The sequence below is a fragment of the Pelmatolapia mariae genome, linkage group LG13 (assembly GCF_036321145.2).
Source record: "Pelmatolapia mariae isolate MD_Pm_ZW linkage group LG13, Pm_UMD_F_2, whole genome shotgun sequence".
Classification (NCBI taxonomy): Eukaryota; Metazoa; Chordata; class Actinopteri; order Cichliformes; family Cichlidae; genus Pelmatolapia; species Pelmatolapia mariae.
Window position 1 is genome coordinate 19,650,831 of NC_086238.1, and position 21,271 is coordinate 19,672,101.

Genomic DNA, 21,271 nt, shown 5'->3' on the forward strand with positions numbered 1-21,271 from the left:
CTTTTTCTAAGCACGCACTGCAAATTTATTGTGGACATTAAGAAATGAGGGATGGCTCAAGACTTTTGCACAGCGCTGTGTATTATTTCAGAAGGTTTTATTCCCTTTTTGTACGTATGTAGTGAGATCAGATTATCATTTTCAGAGACATAGCTCTGGTTGTGAGCAAAGAATCCCCACCCACCGTCTGTCCAAACCATTTGCTTGCGAGGGGCAGCGAATCAGTAAAAAGTTAACTTAAAGGCTGATGAAAGGAAGTTAAAACGTCTGTTGAGAGGCTGCACCAAGGCACAGCATAGGTTTAATAAGGACTGTGAATCATGCAAAGCGTCTGCGGTGGAGTTCAAGAGTAAAAATATGGAGTTAAAAATGAATATAATAGGCCCACTTTAAATAAGGAGGCATTGATGTGACAGAAGTAGTTTAAATAGGCTGGCTCTATTGTATATGAAGCATTCCATTACTTAGAAATAGTTTTTTTTCTCTGTGCTAGCAAGGAGAATGTAGCTGAATCAGTAACCATCTGCACACATAAGCCTTTCTGGAGGAGATTCTCAATGCTGAGTTCAGTCTCTAAGAAATATATGAAAGAAAGACGTACAGACGTATGAATAAAACTTTGCTGCACACATGCAGCACACGTTGATGGGTATCAGACAAATATATTTTGTCTCTGAGACAAAAAAAAAAGTCTTATTGGGTCACTACATCTCCTCATCTACACTCGAGCTCAGGGCAGGAATCATGGCAGGTTGTCAGGGAAAGTGCGGATGCTCGCTCTGAGAGAACGCCGGGTCCCTGTAGGATAACAAGGTGAGCTCAGCAACCCGGCTCTCTCTGACACGTTAAACCTAACATACACGCTGCGCGACTCACAGCGCGTTTCCGAATCTGTCAAAGCTGTCAGCGCCGAGTCAGATTCATTAAACAAAATAGCATAAATGTCCCGGGGAGACCAAATTAGACTGCCTGTAAGTGACCTCTCCTTCTTGTTCTTCTTGCACAATTCAGACGCACGCCTTTCGCTGGGGTTGTCTCTTTGAACAGTTTGCCGCTCAAAACACCAAAAATGACATGACACAAAAAACAAAGTGAAACCAAACAGAGTGAAAACAAAACGCTTGATGTGCCTGTGAACATCGGAGCGACACTCTGTCAGCGACTGAACTGCTCACTGCTGACTGAACATCCAAAGTGGGGAAAAGATATAAACCTACTGACATGAAAGTCTGGGAGCACTGAGGCAGAGTTGGGGGATGAATAGTCAGTATATGTGTTTGCTGTATATGTGTGTGTGTGTGTGAGAGAGGGAGAGGAGCCGTGCATGTAAAGAAGTGTGTCTTTCCTGGAGCGGGGAGTGTGTTGAAGCATTATCCGTGCGTTTTGAGGTTGGCCTTAGCTGGGGGCTTGAAAAGCAGAGGTGGACGGGTGGATGCATCACTGAGCAGTGAAGGCTGCTTCAAACTGCATTGTACTCACAGTGTGGATGTTAGGTTCACTGGATCACCGATACAGGCTGTCATCCATTCATGCACAAGCTCAAAATGCACACGGATACTTATCCCAGAGCAAAAGCATGCAGGCTCATTTTCTCCCTGGCCGATATTAACCAGATAGCTGCTACCTGATTCTTTTTACGCCTTCACATAATGAAGACAGTTAAAATGTGACCAGCAAAATTGGCGGCACTCTCGCTGAGAGACGCAGGCAATTAAATGCAGAACAAAGCAGTTTCGGAGCAAACAACAGAATCTGGGGGAAAACATTACCTTGGGGGTTTTTTATGATTGCCATAAAACAGGTATTAATCTCAGGTTTCGCAACAACAAAGTCGTTATTTGTCGAAAGGAAAAGAAATGGAAATAAGGACGCCTGATATAAGTGGATGGTTTCTCAAATAAGCAGCGATTTGGGGCCCATTTGTTAATAGCCGGCTGGGAGGGAACCCAGGGGAAAACACGCCGATGCTGACACAGACATTGCTTTCCTTGATGATAATATCATCCGCCTTTATGTTTTGCAGGAGATCCTTCAACACGGCCGCTCGTTTGAAGTCGAGAAAATACTCTCGGATGAAAGGTATCAAATACTAAAGGTCAGTGGATGAATAACAGCTCAGTCGATGGCTCGCTTTCTCCATTCTGGAGCTTTTAACTCGCTGTGAAAATGATGCGCTCTGTTGCTCCCTCTTAAGGACTCGGAGCTCTTGGAAACTTTGAATGCTTACCTCTTCTCAGAAGAACCTGTCATTTCAGAGCATGTCTCCTTGATTACATACTTACCTCGTTTCCTGCCAGCTGTTCACAAGTGTGTTTGGGGTTGGACCTAAGACAGCTGAGAAGTGGTACCGCAGAGGGCTGCGCTCATTCAGCGACGTTCTGGCGGAGCCCAGCATTCATCTCAACCGGATGCAACAAAGTGGTACATCAACATCTCACCATCCTCGCTCCGCCACTTTACAAATTATAGAGGAAAAATTTCAAGTCGAGCTCGCTTCCAAGAGAGACTCAAAGGCCTAATTGTTAAATCCCTCCGGGGGGGTGGGGCTGCATGTCGTTTGGGACTTTATTTGTGCCTTTTTTTTGTTTACTCCCAAAGGATGTGAGCCTCTAGCGGTAATGTGTTTTCTCTAAAGTGAGATATGATCAGCAGGGAGTTTACTGTAAAAAAACCCACAACAGGAGAGTTTTTCTTACAAAAAAAACAACCTAAATCAATAAGTAGTGACTCTGAAGGGGAGGCATGGTGCAGACGTCTCACCACTCAGTCGCGACAGTGCGGGCCATCGAATTAATTTGGTACTAAAATTGTTTCAACAACTTACAGCCCAGGGCCACAAGAGTGGCTCTGTGAGGCTAAAAGAAAAGCAAACTGGCCAAAAGCTGAAAATTCATTTTTCATTTGTGACAGTTATTAGTTATTTTTGAGCCATTCTACAAAGATGCTTTGGCTGAGGTTGAGATATTTCATGCATTTATGCACAGAGGATGATTCTGAATGCGAGGAGGCCCTGCTTTTGTTCGTAGCTCCAACAGCAGCTCAGATTCTTTACTTCTCCTGTGAAATACTTCATGGATTGACGCCTCATCTTGTCTTGGTTTTCATAAAGCCCAGATGATGTGTTCTAAACAGTTTAACGACCACCAAACTTCATCTCCAGCAACCGTCGCCAGGCTGGTATTTGTGGTATGCGACAGCATAAATTTTAGCATATACCCCCACCTCCCCTCAATATTTATTCTGTCCACTACTTTGGCTCGTTTGGCTTTTGAGTGAAATTACAACCGAGAGCATGTCACACATTATTGAGATGAACAACTCTTTTATGCCACTTAAAAATCAGCAAGCACGCAGCTGGGAGACACCGCTCCATCCTGCTGCTCACTTTGCAATTTACAACAACGTTTTTTTATGGCGCGCAGATGTGTGATGTTGTGAGGATTTGCCGTGCTCTTCACACGACGAGGCCTCTCATTTATGATGACAAAAATAGATAAAGCATCCAGGTTTTCCATGAAGAAGATAACATACACTTATTCGACCTCTAGTACTAGTAAGAGCTGTGAAATGAGAAAATTATTAGATGCTTCTGGTATTAGCGATCACACGAGGTCCCCTGGTAATTAAATATCTTATGAATCTCCATCTTTGTGTTATAAAGCTAGCATTTGCTAATTAACATATAGAGCGCAGGTTTGTGTGGCCTTAGATGTTTTTCAGTTTAGGTGGAGCGCTCTGTTCTCGTGTGCTTCTACGACGTGCTGTGACATGAACTCGAAGCCTCCGTGCAAATTTTCCGTGAGCCGTTGTCATTAATCTTAAATTCATTGTTTATTTTTGTCGGAGGAGTTTCTGACTACAAAACGCAGATTTGATGGATGCTTCACTCACAAGTGGGAGCTGAGGTCGGCCGAGGCTGATGAGAACGTCATTAATTTCCGCGGTCATAAACCGAAGTGCTCGGCGTAAAGTTTAAAATGATGACCTGATGAAAAGCGAGGGCCCGCATCAAATATAACAATCCACAGAGATGTGCCCGAAACCCACAAATGTGAACCTGTTGGTGGTGCTAAAGGAAAAAGTTTGCTTAGGCTTCATGCTTAAGAAACCATAAACAGACAGAATTAAAGGTGTTTGGAGTGCCTCTCTTAAAAATATAAAAGAAACAGATGTGATCAAATGTGAAAGGAATACGTGAGTGAGAAATATGAAGAAATATACCAAGACAGAAGCAGCCAGACATGCAGATAGCATCAGCTTTCGACAGTGACATATACCCCACAGTGCTCTCACATATGAAAAAAAAAATACTGATATTCAGCTTTTCATTCGTCTGCATCATTTCTCTGCTTCTTCTGCTGCTTGGAGTGTAGCTGGATGCACATTCTGTAGCACTGCACAAGGTGGTAATTCAAAACACTGTACTGCATCGCTCGCAGGTTTCCATTCACTTTCAAACTCCGTCCCATAATGTATTGCGCTGACAGACACCTTCATCAAACTGGTCGTAATCGATCATTTGGAACACTGCGGTGTCGACTCCGTGCGGAGAAATACCGTGTGAGTTTTTGACGTGGAAAATTTGTCTGAACCCTGAACCCTCCGTCGTGCTCGACGAGTCTTGAAAAAGAGCAGAAACACGAATAATCCCATTTAATTTACTTCATTAGAGGCAGAAATATCATTAAAGGTTTTCTAATTAATTGTTGGGGGAAGCTCCATTCTTCGGTGGGGGACAAAAAAAGAAATGGATAATTAATGCTTTTCATGTAGCACAAAGACAGAGGAAAATACAAATCAATGAGATACCGATCGATCCATGAATTATAATTTTTGCACCGTTTCTGCGCTCGCTGCAGTCGTTTTGTGTCTGCAGCGGGCGAACACCGGCGGCCGTCTTCTATCAGCCAGGAGAACACATCCCATTTTTACCTTACCTTTAATTCACTCTGACTCTCCACTTCCCCGGAGCAAATGGCTATGATTGATGGCTGGCTTCCAGACTAATAACCACGTGGTCTTTTTCCCTGCAGGTTTTCTGCATTATGGAGACATCTCCAGGGCTGTCAGTAAAGCAGAGGCCCAAGCCCTGGGGAACATTATTGACGAAGCTGTCCATGCGATCACACCGGACGCCATACTCACACTGACAGGTGGCTTTCGCAGGTACAAGACTTGTCTCCTCCTTTCAGTGTTGATATTTGAAGATGAAATACAACGGCACCTTCAGTCTTTCCTCGCCCCTCCCCATCCCCCATTATTGTTCTGTTCATATTATACACAGGGAAAGCAAAGACATTAGCAAAGCCTCAAGAGGTCTGCTTGATTCCCAGGTGGATCTTATTACTGTTATTATTATTATCTGATATCAGAGCATAGAAGTCACAGAGTGAGTGTCTGGGTAGAAGCGTCAGAGCCGCTGGTGTCTAATTGCATCTTGCAGTTTTCGAGAGTTCTTAGACAAAACGGATTAATTTGACATTTACCACCGCAGAATATTCCCCATCTCACGCCTTTGTTCTTGACAGTAAAACAGAACGCCAGATAGCACGGGTTGCTAAAGTTTTGCATTTACATTAAGATGCTAAAGTGCATTACATTTGTCAGTCTCAGAGTGCACAGTGAGTGCGCTTGTAAAGCTACCTGCTGAGTGCCACTGTTTGCTCGCAGCCAGTGCCTCCCTCCATTGGCACGTCTTTGTGGTGCTGTTTCATTTATTTATTTATTTATTTATTTTGTTATGCGCAGTGCTTTGTGGCTCAGTAAGTGTGGAGCACTCCGCTCTGTGGTGTTGTAAAAATCCAGCCGTAACCAGTGGCGTGTGAGGTAAATAATTCAAAAGCAGTCTGGCAGTAAGGACGGGCGCTTGCCTCTCTACAGGGGTGACAGAGCTGCCGCGGCTTAGCTGATGGTCTTTAATAGTGTCTGGGCTGCAAACATTACATGTTACTGGAGTTATTCCTGCTCCCTTAAAACCTTATTAAAGTTTTCCTTTTCTGCATTTGCTGTATTCTGTTTGTCAGTGTTTGGTAGAAAATTACTATACACTAACTTTTATAACGGGAAAAAAAGTCACTTTAGCTACAGGACCGGTATCGTGGCATTATCTCACATTTGTCAGGTGTAGCCAAATAGCAAAGCATTAAGGCTTTGCTCTGAGTCCAAATTCAACACACTTTGTAATATACAACACCGATTTACATGCTGATCCTTATAGCATACTAGCTTTACAGCAAATGCGCATGAAATCAGAGTACTTCACTATTTTATACTAGGAGGAAATATTTGCAGCACCAGATGCCGACTGCAACTCCAGAATGACACAATTGTCTAAACAAAGAGACAGCATGGTGCTTTTCCTGAAATCTGTTTCTTACCTCAAGCCGTTTAACCCACGTCCACTGTTCATTTTGATTTCTCTTGCTGTGAGCATTTTCTTTGCGCATTGCAAAAAAATAAATAAAAAATAAAATAAATAAATTGTAAATCAACAGCCAAACCCTAAAATCATTTTGTAGGCCATACACATGTCCCTTCATGGATTTTTAGACCAGTGTTGAGACTGTAAATGAAATCTATTTTATTTGCAGTTCTTGTAGACCAATCAGAGGTTGAAACAAAGTAACCTTTAACACTCAAACTAGCAGACAAGCACACCTTTATCAAATAAATACCTACTGCCTACATGAATCACACGAGTGTTTTATTAAAAATCACCTGTGAAAAATATGATATATACACTCAGTGGGCACTTTGTTAGGGATGGCTTAACTTAATTTTATTAAGGAAATGGCATTATTTCTCTGCTCAAAACATACATTACATAAAAAACAAAACTAGCCCTTTGATTTCCCCTCCCCCCCTTGTTAAATTATGAATTAATTGTGATTGACCACATTTTTTGGGGAAAAACTGAGTCCAATTTCACTACCAGGCCTGATTACTGCCAGAAATGTTGAATCAAGAAATTACCTAAGTAGAAACTGTCCAACAAAGTGAGGTAGGTTAAAAGATTTTAAAAAATAACACATCATGCCACTAAAGAAACAAAATCACTGACATCTATCAGTCTGTAAAGGGTTACAAAGCTATTTCTCAGGCTTTGGGACTCCAGTGAACCACGATGTAAGCCTCACAAATGGAGAAAACGTGCAACAGTGGTGAACCTTCCCAGGAGTGTTGGGCCGACTAAAACTATTCCAAGAATCAGGAAGTCACAAAAGAACCCAGAACAACATCTAATGCACTGCAGACAACACTTGCCTCAGTTAAGGTCATTGTTTATGATTCAACAAAAAGAAAGACACTGGGTAAAATGGCATGCATGGGACATTTCCAAAGCAAAATCTCCAAGACATTTGGGAAAAATTCTGTGGACTGACAAACCAAAGACCTTTTGGAAGTTTTGGAAGTTTTGAGTCCCTTTACATCTGGCACAAAATCAACACAGCATTTCATAAAAAGAACATCATACCAGCAGTGGTGGTAGTGTGTTTTCTTGCTTTAGGACAACTTGCTGTAATTGCTGGAGCCATAAATTCTGCTCTCTACCAGGAAATCCTGAAGGAGAATGTCTGACTATCAGTTCATGCCCTGAAGCTCAAGCGCACTTGGGTTATGGAGCAGGACAATAATCCAAAACACACCACCAAGTCCACCTTTGTATGGCTCAAAAAGATGGTTTTGGAGTGGCCTTGTCAAAGTCTGTACTTAAATCAGACTGATTTTTGGCATGATCTTAAACCCTCCAGGGTGGAAGAATTAAAACAATTCTGAAAAAAATAGTAGACCAAAATTCCTCCACACTGATGTGAAAGACTCATCCCCAGTTATCAAAAACACTTGATTACCCAGGATCGTGCAACCAGGTGTCAGGTCTAGTGAGCAGCTGCTTTTTCACACAGGGCCAGGTAAGTTTGGATAACTTTTTTTTTAAATAAATGAAACCATCATTTAAAAACTGCTTTTTGTATTTACTCAGGTTATCTTTGTCTAATATTAAATTTCGATTGATGATCTGAAGCATGTAAATGTGGCAAATATGTAAAAAAAAAAGAACAACCTAAGAAATCAGGAGGGGTGGGCAAATGTGTAAATGGGAAAGATTCACAAATTTCCTAAATAAGGATGTTGTGAAAATCCACAAGGAAAAAAAAACAAAAAAAACGCTCCAATCTTCAAATAGTTAAATGACAGCTGGAATGATGTCTGATTATGTAAATAACTGCTCAGAGGGGAAATGTGGTAAGAGAGTTGAGGAAGGTGATTAGAGCATCATGGATAGTTAACTTCAAGAATGAGGGAGAGGAACAGCTCAAGATTTATGGGCCAAGAGTCTGCTGCAAAGTGCAAAGGGGCCTGCAAGAGCGCCTTTATGGCTTCGAATTCGGGTAGATGAAACACACATTTACTTCACCCCATATTTGGTGCAGACTTTGGAGCGAGAGAGCGAGATAGACCTAATTGGAATCATGCGGCGCTATAATTGAAGAACGATAACTTGTGCATTATCAGTAAGCAAGTAAGTAATTTACCTTTATCTTGTTGAAAGGCTGATTCTCCAGACATGGTTTAAACACAGTGGGAGGCAGTATGAGGTCTATTACACCAAAATAGTTCATATGCTTTCTAAGATGCCAGCAGTACCACTAATAATCCACTTACTCGTTTCATGGTGACATATTTGAAAATGTTCCCTTCTAAAGTCCTGTCAAAGCTCGATTTAATTACCTATAATTTTGAGCCTGGTGTAGAGTCTCTTATTAGCTTCATCTTTCTAGCCGATACCCCTTGTCAAAAATGGAAATGTGCATATCCTATATACCTCCTTAAATAGCTGCACCCGGCTCTGGCAAATCTTTCATCTCGGCAGAAGATGCACAAAAAGATACCACGACTCCCAAAAGTTTCACAAAATAACTCGTGTGCTGGAATAAACTCAGGCTGTCATCCACTTCAGAGAGAAACAGCGTGGCGAGGATTTGTTGATGCCACTGACATTAGCCTTATTGAAAGGACAGCTGTGGAAGGCGGGTGACAAGTCTTAAAGCGGTTTTGTTGGAGGGGAGGATTAAAAATAGATTACACTTGAAAATACAGCTTCTTCCACAACTGCATGTGAAGGCTCACGCAGTGTCAGCGGAACACTGTGTTTATTTCAGTATGAGGCAGGCAAGTCCCTACTGAGGGCCTTATTTAACATCAAATTGTCTGGAATATGACTCAAAGTGACACTGATGAGGGGGGCCAGTGGTGTCTCCTCTCAAATCCGCAAACAGCCGCCGAGTCCCACCGCACAGTTTGCCTTGAACAACAGCTGAGATAAGTATTCCTTATCGGCTTAGTTCGGGGTGTCGTGATTCTAAAACAAACCTCATTATCAGCTTGCAGGGGAGGAAAGAGCAAAACAAGCCATCTGGTCACGAAGTATAGGCCACACTTAGCTGCTTTTTCTTGTTCTCATTTCGTATCTTCCTGATTATCGCCTCGCACTGCTGTGTTAGCAAGAAATGTGGATGGGAAGGCTGATAGAAGGGGAAAATGATGCATAGTCACAAACAAAGCCTGGTTGCTTTTTTGTGACCTAAGTTTTGCAGAGCTTAGCCTGCAGACGCCGGTAGCCTAACACTTCGCAGATCTGTATTATTCATGCGTGTCGCCTTGTCGTCCACACAAAACTGTAAATAACCATGTATATTTCATAGTCTTTGTGCAGTAACACTTAATAATTTAGCATTTTCCCTCACGCGATAAAAGACTAGATGGCCTAAATTCAAACAAGGTGTTTATCGACGTGCAGCTGTGCCCGACCGCCTATCAATTCTTCTGTTTTTACCCAAATCTTCACATCCATACATCCCACTGAGCAGGAGTGGGTGTCTAATGCTAAACAGGAACAGAGCTCTGAAGTTGCACTGCTAAAGGCAGAGACGAAGAAGAAGAAGGAGAACCCCTGGTATGCTGGAAGAATGTGCACGACATGCTGTCATCCGCCTTTCCGCTGACTGCTGCTGAATTATCTGCACTGACCTGACACATACTGATGCTCAAATGGGAGGGAGCTGAAAAGCGTAAATGCCGCTTCCCCTCGAATAACCACCAGTTCCCATGTTATCCCCTAACACACACACACACACACACACACACACACACACACACACACACACACACACACACACACACACACAGACACGGAAAACCACTATTTGACAAGATTAGGTCGTTCTTAAGCTCTGATAGGAGGTAAACCCAATTTATGCTGATGATCTCTCTGTCTCCTTCCCACTTTGGTTTCTTTGCTATTCGCGGCACACATTTATGCAGTGCACTCGAGTGGGTTTTGCCGGCGCAGCAGAGGCTAACAGCGAGACTCACTTAACAACTTAAGCGCACTGTACGAGCTGGAAGTGTTGTGGAATCTCAGCTTTGCCAATTAAAGCTGAGTGTTGGGAGATTTCGTAGGCAAAAGTTGCTCAGTCAGCAGATGGAAATCTGTGATGCATTCTCAAGTAGCGCTGTCCTAACAGTCAACTCATTAAAGAAGTGCCAACTCTTCACATCGAGGCCTATATATGTATATGTATATACTGCAAAGTCTAAACATAAGTGTTAAAATGAATTCACTTAACAGCTTTTGATATTTAATACAAAATAATACACGCTCTCAAGGCAAATTGAATAAGTGTTACCAAAGACGCAGCTGCAGAGTGAACCTGTAAACCAGGTGCTCATTCTGTAAATGCCACAGGGGTACACGCTGTCTACTGCTAATGCTAACCATTAACATTATCATGCCTTCTGCAGCTCTAATGGCTGTTTTCTATTACTTCCTTGCTCCCTGAATTAGCCACAGTGACCTTTGAAGCGTTCCTGCAAGCCATTCACAGCCTCTGCCCCTTTCTTCACTCTCGCTGCTGTCAAGCAGCAGCAAAGAGAGATCAAACACGGAGCCTCGCGGCTGCAGAGGCTTCTTTAGAGCTGTATCGCCCCCAACATTCATTGTCACTTTGCTTTGTTGTTTGCTGTGACACTGGTGCTTACGTATGTAGGATTTTTCGCTCGTTGTTTTTTCAAAAGCTTTTGTGTGTGCGTGTGTAGGTGTGTGTGAGTGGGTGTCGGGCAATGATTAGGTTGAAATAATGCAAGGCCTTCTGGCAGGTAGCGCTGGCATAGGCCAGAGCTAAACTTGACGACGGTCGGGGGTATCTTCTGTTATTTGAGGGCACAACTTTAGTCCTGGTTGTTTTGTTTCTGTGTATTTGTGTCTACACTGCTTTCATGACTGGTGGAAAAACCTGCCATATGAGGCAAGCTACTATAATCGCCAGAAACCCACAGTTTCTTTTCATCATTCTGTCTGAATGCTGTTTTTGAGTCATCCTGCAACCTGTGACAGGATGCACTGTGTAAAAGGAAGGAAAACCCCTTGAACAGGTGGGCCAGTCCATCGCAGGGCTTACATTCAAACCCATTTGCAGTCATATTTACACTTCTGAGCAGCTCATCGTTTGTCTTGAAGGCTTAATTTTATTTTCATCTGGCTTGAATGCCAATGAGCACGCCAAAGTACTCTCAGAGCATCATTACTGGTAGATACACATAAGTCATTGAGAATTTTAAAGGAAACCTCAAAGCAGTGAATATGCTTCTGTGAATATGATTGTAAGCACAGATGCTGCTCGTGGTGTAAGGCACACGTGGGTGTGTCCAACTGCTTTTGTGATTGTGTTGACTGGAAGCGCCTCTGAAACCCTGGCACAGCACGGACTGATCTTAACTGGCTGGAGGATGATAAATATATTGCTCGTAGGAGGAATGCATTATCAGCAGGTGGAACTGGAGTGGACCTCAGCCACAGCCACTAAATTGATCTCCTCTCAAGAGCTTCAAAGCACAGATATAAACCTCCTTTCAAGGACAGTCGTAAATTCCCATCAGTTTATGTTTTGAAAGTTAAATAATAATGGATATATATGATTAAATATTACTAAATTGATATGATGAAACCCAGTTTGAGTGGGTCACAAGCTAGTGTATATTGCTCGTGCTGGTCCCGAGCCCGGATAAATGGGAGGGTTTTGTCAGGAAAGGCATCTGGTGTAAAATCTGTGCCAAATCAAATGTGCAGATCTGTTCGCTGTTGCGACCCCCTGGGATATAACGGAGCAGTCCAAAGTGCCTTCTATTAAATTGATATGATAACAATATATCAGTATTATAATGTGCATTACTGCATATGTACAATGTAAATGTAATATAACTGTAATAAGATAGCATACTCAATGCAGAAATATAGTACATAAACCAGACCGCCACATCATAAAAAACACTTACAGGTGAATAACATTGATCATCCAATTATGATGCACAGTTCTGCCGGGAAGCTATGGCTCCTGGCTTTCACTCTGATATTACTTTGACACCTACCACCAACTCATATACTAATGCAGACCAGCACTCCCCATATACATTGTGAAAAGGCTGCTAGATAGATAGAATGTACATATATAACACAACAAAATACCCAATATATAGTATTGTCTTTATATAAGTAACTAAAATTTTATGTTCTGAAAGGAGCAGAAACAGGCATAAACTTATATAATCCCACGTCTTCTTTCTGTCTGATGAATGGCAGCAATATACTTCCTACTTTTGTACACACACTTCTGTTATCCTGTCGATTTATGTAACTAATAATACATAAGCTATATGTGTGTTAAACTGTACGCCTGCTGTGTGCATCAAATCAGTTTCACTCATAATGAAAATTTGTTGAAAAAGTTTTTTAGCTTCAAGTATGAAAATCGGACAGTGGGTGGTCCTCAAACAGAAAACAGGCAACCAGGTTTTAGAAAGCAAAAATCAGCCAAAAACAAGAGGGAGATGCTAATTTCTGAAGGCGTTAAAACTGAAATAATTCTTGAACCAAAACCTTCTTCAGCATATCTGTGGTCACTGTATGACTTTGATAACCAAAGATATGAATTTAGTAGTTCCTATTAATAGCCTGTTCAATAAGTTGAGACAGTTTCCTTCAGATTAGGCAGGCGATCAGAGTAACAAATGCTCTCTGATCTCTATGTCTCTGACAAGTGGGAAAATAATAAAGCCCCCTGGAAAGATTCAGAATGCCACAAGGTTGCCGTGGAAAGATGATTCCCTTCACAGGCCGGTGTCCTGTATGGCAGTTTTTTGCTAGTCAAAATTAAATTGGATTTTAATATTACAGTGAGTTATTGCTAACAAAAATCAATCAAACAAACAAAAAATAAATTATAATATAGAGATGGCAAAAATGCCAGAACTCAAGGCTTAGTCAAAGGGGAACGGTGCCACCACTGTTACAACACCCTTTGGTTAGTCTCATTGTGAAACCTCACAAAGGTTCTTTGTGGTTGATAATGCACACTTACAGTCTACTGACGTGTCAGTCGCATAGTGAAGCACACCCTGCTTAATTCTGCTTTTTGCCTCGATCCTGTTATATTTAGTAAGAATTGAAACAAGCAACTGAGACTGTAGACTCATAGCTCACAGGAGCAGGTTTCCAATACAGCTCTACTCAACCAGCAGTTCTCACTGACGTCACCTGCTACTGGCCATTACAAAAAGTGAAAATTAGGACATTTCAACATTTGATTTTCATGCACAGGAGCTACATCCATCTTTTAAATACAGTCTATAGCTGGGAGTTAGAAAACTATATGGGACTGTATGTCTGTGAAGGTTCTCAGTCATCCAGGTCATTGTAGTCTAAGGAGCTTGGAAAGAAAAGCATCTGGACTTCTTTAAGTTGCTTGAAGATGTTTCACCTCTCATCCAAGAAGCTTCTTCAGTTCTAGGGTCAAATGGTGGAGAGTTCCAGATTTAAGTCCTATGGGAGTGACCCCCAAGAGGGACATGGACCTCAGGAAATCACATGATAGGGTGGGGCTAGGTTTCACAGTGAGTTCACCCGAAACCTTGGCTGATTGTGACCTACACCAGTTTTCACACCTTGGCTCATGTGATTAGGTAGAGGATCAATATCTACACGCCGAATTCGCACCATCAAGCCCTGGTTTAGCACTAACTCCGAACCATGTGTATTCTGAAGAAGCCAACAACAAAATCTAAATAAAAACAGTTTGCTCAAAGTGTACACAAACTGACCAGTGACGCCAACATCCCAGTGTTTGCCTGGGTCCACATGTTTAAATTTGGTCACTCAGTCAGCCTGACAGCCCTTAGTGTTTGATCAGGCTTCCCTAGTGTGGTTGGGTGTGACAGATTTACGCATAGTGCAACACACTTATTTGACATTCAAAAGATTTTGATAAACAAATGTTGTGACGCTCACTTCTGTAGCAGGGCGAGTTCCTCTGAGCGGGGTACACGGGGATAAATTTCAGTAAGTCTACAATAGATTTCTGCATATTTCTCGCGTTTCCTCTTATTAGTCTGAATAACTCGCTGCTGTGCCGTGACTTAAAAGGATAGGCTTCTAATAAAAACGCTGCAGAGAAGTGTATGATAATTTACTTTTCAAGCGACAGAAAAGTAGGGTAGGAAAAAAAAACTACATTTGCTCCTCCTGATTAAATAATGGGGATGCTTTTGCTTTTCTTGCTCCTCTGCTCAAGTGCCTATGGATCCAGTGAGCCAGACAGAAGCTTTGATATGCCTTTTGTGTACATATCTTCTGCCCATACAGCGGTTCCATGCAGAGCTTTTTCTTCTGCCAGATAATCACTTGATAATCACTCAGTACTGCAACATCTCTTATGTGCAGTTGTGCTGACAGAGTAAATGCATTGTGCAAGCCTATTCAGGGTCCATATGGGTCCGCTTTATGACACCGATCCAAGTAGAAAATGATGATTCTCATAAAAGTTAAAGCTCTGACAGCTGAGGCAACAAAAAGGGTTTTTACACTTAGCTACTGAAGGGAAAAAAATTACTTGTTTGAATAATGAAAAAAAAAGAGCCAGTGCCATTAGCTTGGCCTGTTCTTTTAATAGCACCGTCTGCCACCCTCCCTTTTCATCAGTTAAACGCTATGACTAAAAGATAATTCTTTTCATTATTTCCAGGATACAGTGAGTGGGTAACTGTGCTATGTCTTTGTCTCCAGGGGGAAGGATTTTGGCCATGATGTAGACTTTATCGTGACCACACCACAACTGGGGAAGGAGGAGCGGCTTCTCACCAGCGTTATTGATAGACTAAAGCAGCAAGTAAGTATGTTGTTTAGTTCTTTCTTAAAGCATAGTATTAGTATCCTGAATGAACACACTATAGGCTAAAGTAAATACAAAGATCCAATATTCTTGAGAGGAACAATAGACTAAACAAAGCAATGCTAATATTTTTTTTGAAACCTGTGTTTGTGGAGTGCCTGTGTGTTAAATTTTTAATAAGCGGGAGTTCAGAGCAACGTTTGAACACTGCTTTGCATTTGATGTTAAATCACTGAGACTGGTTTAGGTGTCCATCTGTGTTTCTATATCCCGCATTCATAAACAATCCCTTTTTAATTAAACCCACCTTACATCCTGGGCCATGGTGGCACAGCAAGCTCGCACCACTGCACCATGATGAGGCACATGCAAATACAGAAAACATCTTTATTGACTGCACAATGCAAGGTTGGCTTTGAGGGGGGAAAATGAGCAAATGCAAAAATTCCCAAGGAAATACATGAAGGTGCTTGTGGTAGTTCAGACTACAAGGCAAGTGTTTCCAGAGCAGCACCAAAACAGTGATAGACACAGCTGAGACAAGTGCTTGTTGTTGCTGCATGCTGAGTAATAGAGATACTGAAGCCAGCTATCTGTCGGCGGTGTGGGAAATGTGAGAATGTGGAAGGCTTTTGTTTGTTTTAACATTCTGGTGCCGTGATTCATACGTCATTGCAGACATCTGCAATTATGCTTATATTAAGTCTTAACCTAGATTGCTGAGACTATTCATACCTCAATTCAGGTTCTGCAGTCATGTGATTTCTAACCACATGTTATCTTGTCTGCCATGATGGAAACGTGATGCTGTAAGGTCAAAAGAATAAGGAGCCAGCCAGGCCTACAGGCTGGTCTGCAACCATCTGGCAACCACTGGTCTTGAGGGAAAAACATTTATCCCCCGTTGGTAAATTGTTGTTGGAGTTTGATGGCAGTTGCTGTGAAATCAGTTGCTAAAGCCTGAGTCATGCAGGCCTAGAGACCAATCAGTGACCTCCTGGCAACCATTAGCTGCTTAGGAAAAATGTGTATTTCCCAAGCAGTTGTTGAAAACTTCCTTGCAATTGCTATGGTTGCTAGGAGAGCTCAAACACTTGGAAACTACTCCTTCAAAGTAAAAGGTTTAGTTTTACTTTGAAGGTGAATGTTCTCTGTTTTCTGTGGCTGTATCACTTCCACTACGCTGGACAACTCTTAAGCAATGCACATATGACATCACGTGAAAAGTCTCTTAAGACAAATTCATCAGTAATAACCTGCGTTGGTATCCAAGTTACTGCATCTGAATCCCTGCTCAGGACTGACTGCTGTCATATGTTGATGCACATTTGACATCATTTTTCAGTGTGCACGGTAAAAGAACAGTACATCAGCCACTTGTTTTCCCAGCCCTAACCAATTTGTTTCAGTGATGAAATGGAACCATGTAGTTACCAAGATGTCTAGCCAAATAGCAACAAAACTAAACATCAAAGGATATCTTGCAAATCTAAACATCAGTGGATTTTATGAAACAGCAGCATCTGATGCTTTTGCAATGAGGATGGATTGTGTCCTCCATGTTGCAATTTTTAAAACATATCTGCAAGTTTCTTAAAGTTTTTAATAGTCAGGTAGTAGATGAATTATCAAAATCTGGTTTAATAAACCATGCTTTTGTGGCTGATAAACCCAATGATATCACATATTGTGGGTTCTGTTTCATGCTTACATTTGTGTATCTCATCAGACTGTTTTAACTGACAGGCTATAGCAGGCAAAGTGCTGAAAAACTTAACATGTTCGCTCATTCTCTAACACAACGTGAACATCCATCGATCCTTGTGAACATATTCAGGAATTTTTGTGCTGCTTTGGAAATAGATTTGAATTGTAATCTCTGCATTTTGCAGCCGGTTGTATTATTTGTGTTTTGCCTATAGCATGGTTTCTCCTAATCGGTATGATGAGCCCCTCAAGGCTATAACAGTGCTGAAAAAGAAGTACAGAAAAACCCCCCAAAGAGCTGTGCTTAGGGTGCACACAAACATCAGTGCACCAAATAATGCAACCATGTTCAACATAACCACAGTCGTAACCATGGAGAATAACAGTAAGAGTAACAAACAAGCTTCTTATAAGATCATATTAAGCCCACTGTTATACTGGAGCTCAATACATTGCTAAATTAAAAAAGGATGCACCACAAAATCTAGGTTGAGAATAAAATATGTTTCTTACGCACCAATTTGCACATTCCTAAAATTCTGTTATCCCTCTATGGCATGGTGTGTAGCATGGTGTTGCCCTCAGGCAACAAACCAAATTTTTGTTTATTACACTGTCCCTTAATTTTTATTATATTTATTTACTTATTTTGTGACATAAAACACTTCAGTCTTCAGTTAAATGATGAGTAGCAGAGGGTTTGACTTTTGACCTAGGGGTGGAGCAATCTTTTTAGGTGCCATCTACTGCTGAGAAGAATATCATTTTTATGCATGTTTGAATTGAAACAAAAATATATTTAAAAATTGTGCATGTTCAAAAACATCTGAAGAAGTATTTTTTGTTGTTTATAGACAGATTCTGATTTAATGTATTTACTAGTTAGTTTGTTGCCTGGGATGTGTAAGCAAATCATGCACTGGAAAAGCATGCAGAAAGTTGCAGGAAGTGAGGACGAGGACATTTTATGGGAGGAAAGAATTTGATTGAACAGTTAAGGTCATAAGGTCACTGCCTTGGTGAGGACAGCGAGTATGAAAGGATCCCAGAATCAGGTCTGAGGAACAGAGGAGATTATGGGTCAGTTAAAGGCTATACATATGTGATGTGTGTGGGGAAGCAATAGTATGTTCATGTTCATGTGTGTGTGGGAATCGGTAGTTTGGAGCAGACTTCATGAAGGGAGATATAAGGTGCCAGGATGCAGTACTACTCCAAATGACAGATATGTGACATCCACCTCTGATTCATAAAGTTCCATACAGACTAGTTAGATACATTCAGACACATAGAAACACATACAATCACACATACAAACCTATATGTAATGCATGGTATGGCAGATAACACAGACACACAAACAGCAACACACACAGCTATTTGTGATTTGTTACTTGGGAGTGGTTGTGGCTCACCTCCTTGACCAAAACCACACCCAACTAATTCATAAAATTCATACAAATCAGCCACTGATTAAGTATCCATGTAGCAAGATACTGAACCCAAGTTGCTCCCAGCGTGTTCAGGAGAGTCTGGATGTTAGATAGAAAGTACGTAGATGTAGAAAAGGTGCTTGTATGAATATGTATGCAAATAGGTGAATGCAGCATGTTGTATAAAGCGCTTTCAGCTCAGGTAGAGTAGAAAAGTGCTATATAAATGGCAGTCCATTTACCATTTATTTAGGGGATAATTTATTGATTCATATATAAACAAGGAGCCTCAAGCTCCCAAAAAGAAGGGGAGAAATATTTTTTTTCTCTGAAAAACTAAAATTGATGCCATTGAGGGTTAACTAGTAAATTCATTGAATTTTAAAGTTATTAGAACTTCTTTACATTTTGTCAGCAGGCCTCAAAGCCTAGTGAACAGGGTGTAGTATTTCCTTTTGCTATATTACTGCACAAAATGGTTGCATATTAATGCTGTTGTTCTTGAAGGAAAAGCACAAATTTATTTCATCTAAAGTTAAAAAAAAATGAAGCAAAATGCTATAAATAAAAATAAATCATTACTCAATAATCATTTGGGAATGATCCATGATTTAATGGAATATCTTCAAATATGGGTAAAAAAGGGCTAATTCTTAGCACCCATTTGAACATTTTCCCGTGACTTTATTCCTATGCTTGTGTGACCTACATCAATTCTGTTTGATTGGGATCTGATGGTTGTGGAGGTCATTTGAGTCCAGTGAACTCATTTCCATTTTTAATAAACTAGTTTGAGAGGAAATGAGCTTTCTGACCAGGGACCATTGTACCTTCATTCACTACTGCTTGTAGATGACAGTAGTGGTCCCGGTTACTTCTGCTGCTTTAACCCAACTGCTTCAAGGTTTGATTTGTTGTGCATGCAGAGATGCTCTTCTGCATAAGTGGCTATAATGAGTTAATGCTAGTTACTTGAGATACTGTTTCCTAACTATCACCTTAGGTGTCTGGCCATTCCTCTCTGACCTCTGGCATCAACAAAGGATTTTCACCCAGAGAAATCCTGCTTGTTGAATAGGTTCCCTTTTTCAGACCATTCTCTGTAAATCCTAAAGATGAAAAATCAAGGTAGATCAGCAGTTTGTGAAATAAATAGACCATCCCATCTAACCCTATCTCTATTGTGGGCAGGGTGAACTGTTCCCTAGATCTTTCACTCATAGGGGTTTTTGAATCACTCTTTGTCTGGTCCCTCACCCAGGACCAATTTGCCAAGGGAGACCGTACTAGTGGGCAAAAGCCTCCCGACAACATAGCTCCTGTGGACCCCTCCACCACCATAAGTCAAGTCACAGAGGGGACATATGCATATTCTGGCACATAATATATATATATATAACTGTTGCACTATATGTTGAAAAACCTCCTGAAACCAAAAGCCAGTCTTTCACTCGCGGTCACTGTAAGATACTGAAGTTTTCAGCATGATTCAAAACTAAATCACTTAAAGGAGTTGGACAATTTTTCATGATTCAGAGCTGTGTCCTTGGAAACACAGCTTCCTTTTTTTTTTTTGTGAAAATTAGAGAGAAAGGAGTTATTTAGTTGCCTGCAATGAAAAGAGATTTGGAAGATGTGAGTGATTCTAGGAACAAAAAAGTACAATTTAGCAGTTACATTAAGAACTTCTTTTAGGGCTTTCAAGGACCACGGTCAGCTCTGGAAGCCCCATGGTGGAAAATGGAGCCTTTAATGGAAAATGGGCAAAAAAAATGAGAAGTGGCTGAGAGGGGAGAAGAAAGAGAGACAGAGAAACAGACAGTGACTGTAAGCAGAGTGAGAAAATATACGAACAAGAGATAAAACAGAGAGACACAATGTTAATGTCGGATTATGTTTACATAAACACAGTGATTTAATTATTGACTGTACTCAAATGACAACAATTATTTGCTGCTAATATCATGATAATGTGACAAATGTCAGTGGGTTCCAGAAGTGCTCTACTTCAACTTGTTGCATAAAAGACATTTGCAATTACATGAAACTGGGGTGTTAAGCACAACAATTGAAACAAATATCCAGGGTGTTTAAATTATAGATAGACGTATGCAGTATTACACCTACCTCCTCTAGTTTTGAAGTTTTTATTCTGTGCATGGGAGGAGGAAATCAATGAAGTAGGCCAGGTTTATTCACCGTCTACTAGTTCATTCAGTTATGGAACTGCTCAACAGATTGGATACATAGTTAGATAACTCTGGGAAACAGGAATAAAATTCAAATGTGATGGAAAACTTTTTTTTTCATCCATGAATAATGTCCTTGTGATTCGTGATTATTGAAGAGCAGCAGGCTTTAAAGCTATAGTTCCTAACTTTCTCTAGTGGCCTAGTTAGAAACTGTGAAAAGTCACGGTGCCAAGAGACACATGAGATTTTTACTAACCTAACAGTCTTGAATAAAACTATTAACACAAGAAGACATTTTTAAAACATTCTGTGACTCACATTAATAACTTCTCCCACATCTCGCCTCACTGCGCCGATGTCACAAGGGCCAGATTATTTTAAAACACCTGATTATACGAGGCCAATAAACACAGGTGTTGTTTCTCACTGATCTAACAGATTTAACAAGTGTCCTTGCGGGATTCTGAAGCTCTCTCCAGTCTGTACATATCTGAGAGTGTCACTTGTTTTCATGTTGTTTCTATCACTTTTGACTCTTCCTAAGACTGGACTTTTCCTTTTCTTGCCTCATTTCCAAATTTATTGGGTGAAAGTTACTAATTAAACCAAAGCCCTGTCCTCTTGCTGCTGCAAAGTTCTTCTTTTGGAGCCAGAATTGATTTTATTTGGGGAAGAGGGTGAAGTGGTAAGTAAGCAGTGAAAACAAGCTAGCTTGGTG

At 41.0% G+C, this 21,271-nt stretch overlaps 1 protein-coding gene across 1 annotated transcript in view; it reads left to right on the forward strand.

Moving 5' to 3' along the window:
- Nucleotides 1–21,271, forward strand: part of dntt (deoxynucleotidyltransferase, terminal) — a 103,746-nt gene that overhangs the window by 34,714 nt on the left and 47,761 nt on the right. Inside the window, exons 5-8 of the mRNA XM_063491716.1 lie at nucleotides 2,024–2,095; nucleotides 2,298–2,421; nucleotides 5,034–5,166; nucleotides 15,116–15,218. Coding sequence (XP_063347786.1) covers nucleotides 2,024–2,095; nucleotides 2,298–2,421; nucleotides 5,034–5,166; nucleotides 15,116–15,218 — 432 coding nt within the window. The remainder of the gene's footprint in view (nucleotides 1–2,023; nucleotides 2,096–2,297; nucleotides 2,422–5,033; nucleotides 5,167–15,115; nucleotides 15,219–21,271) is intronic.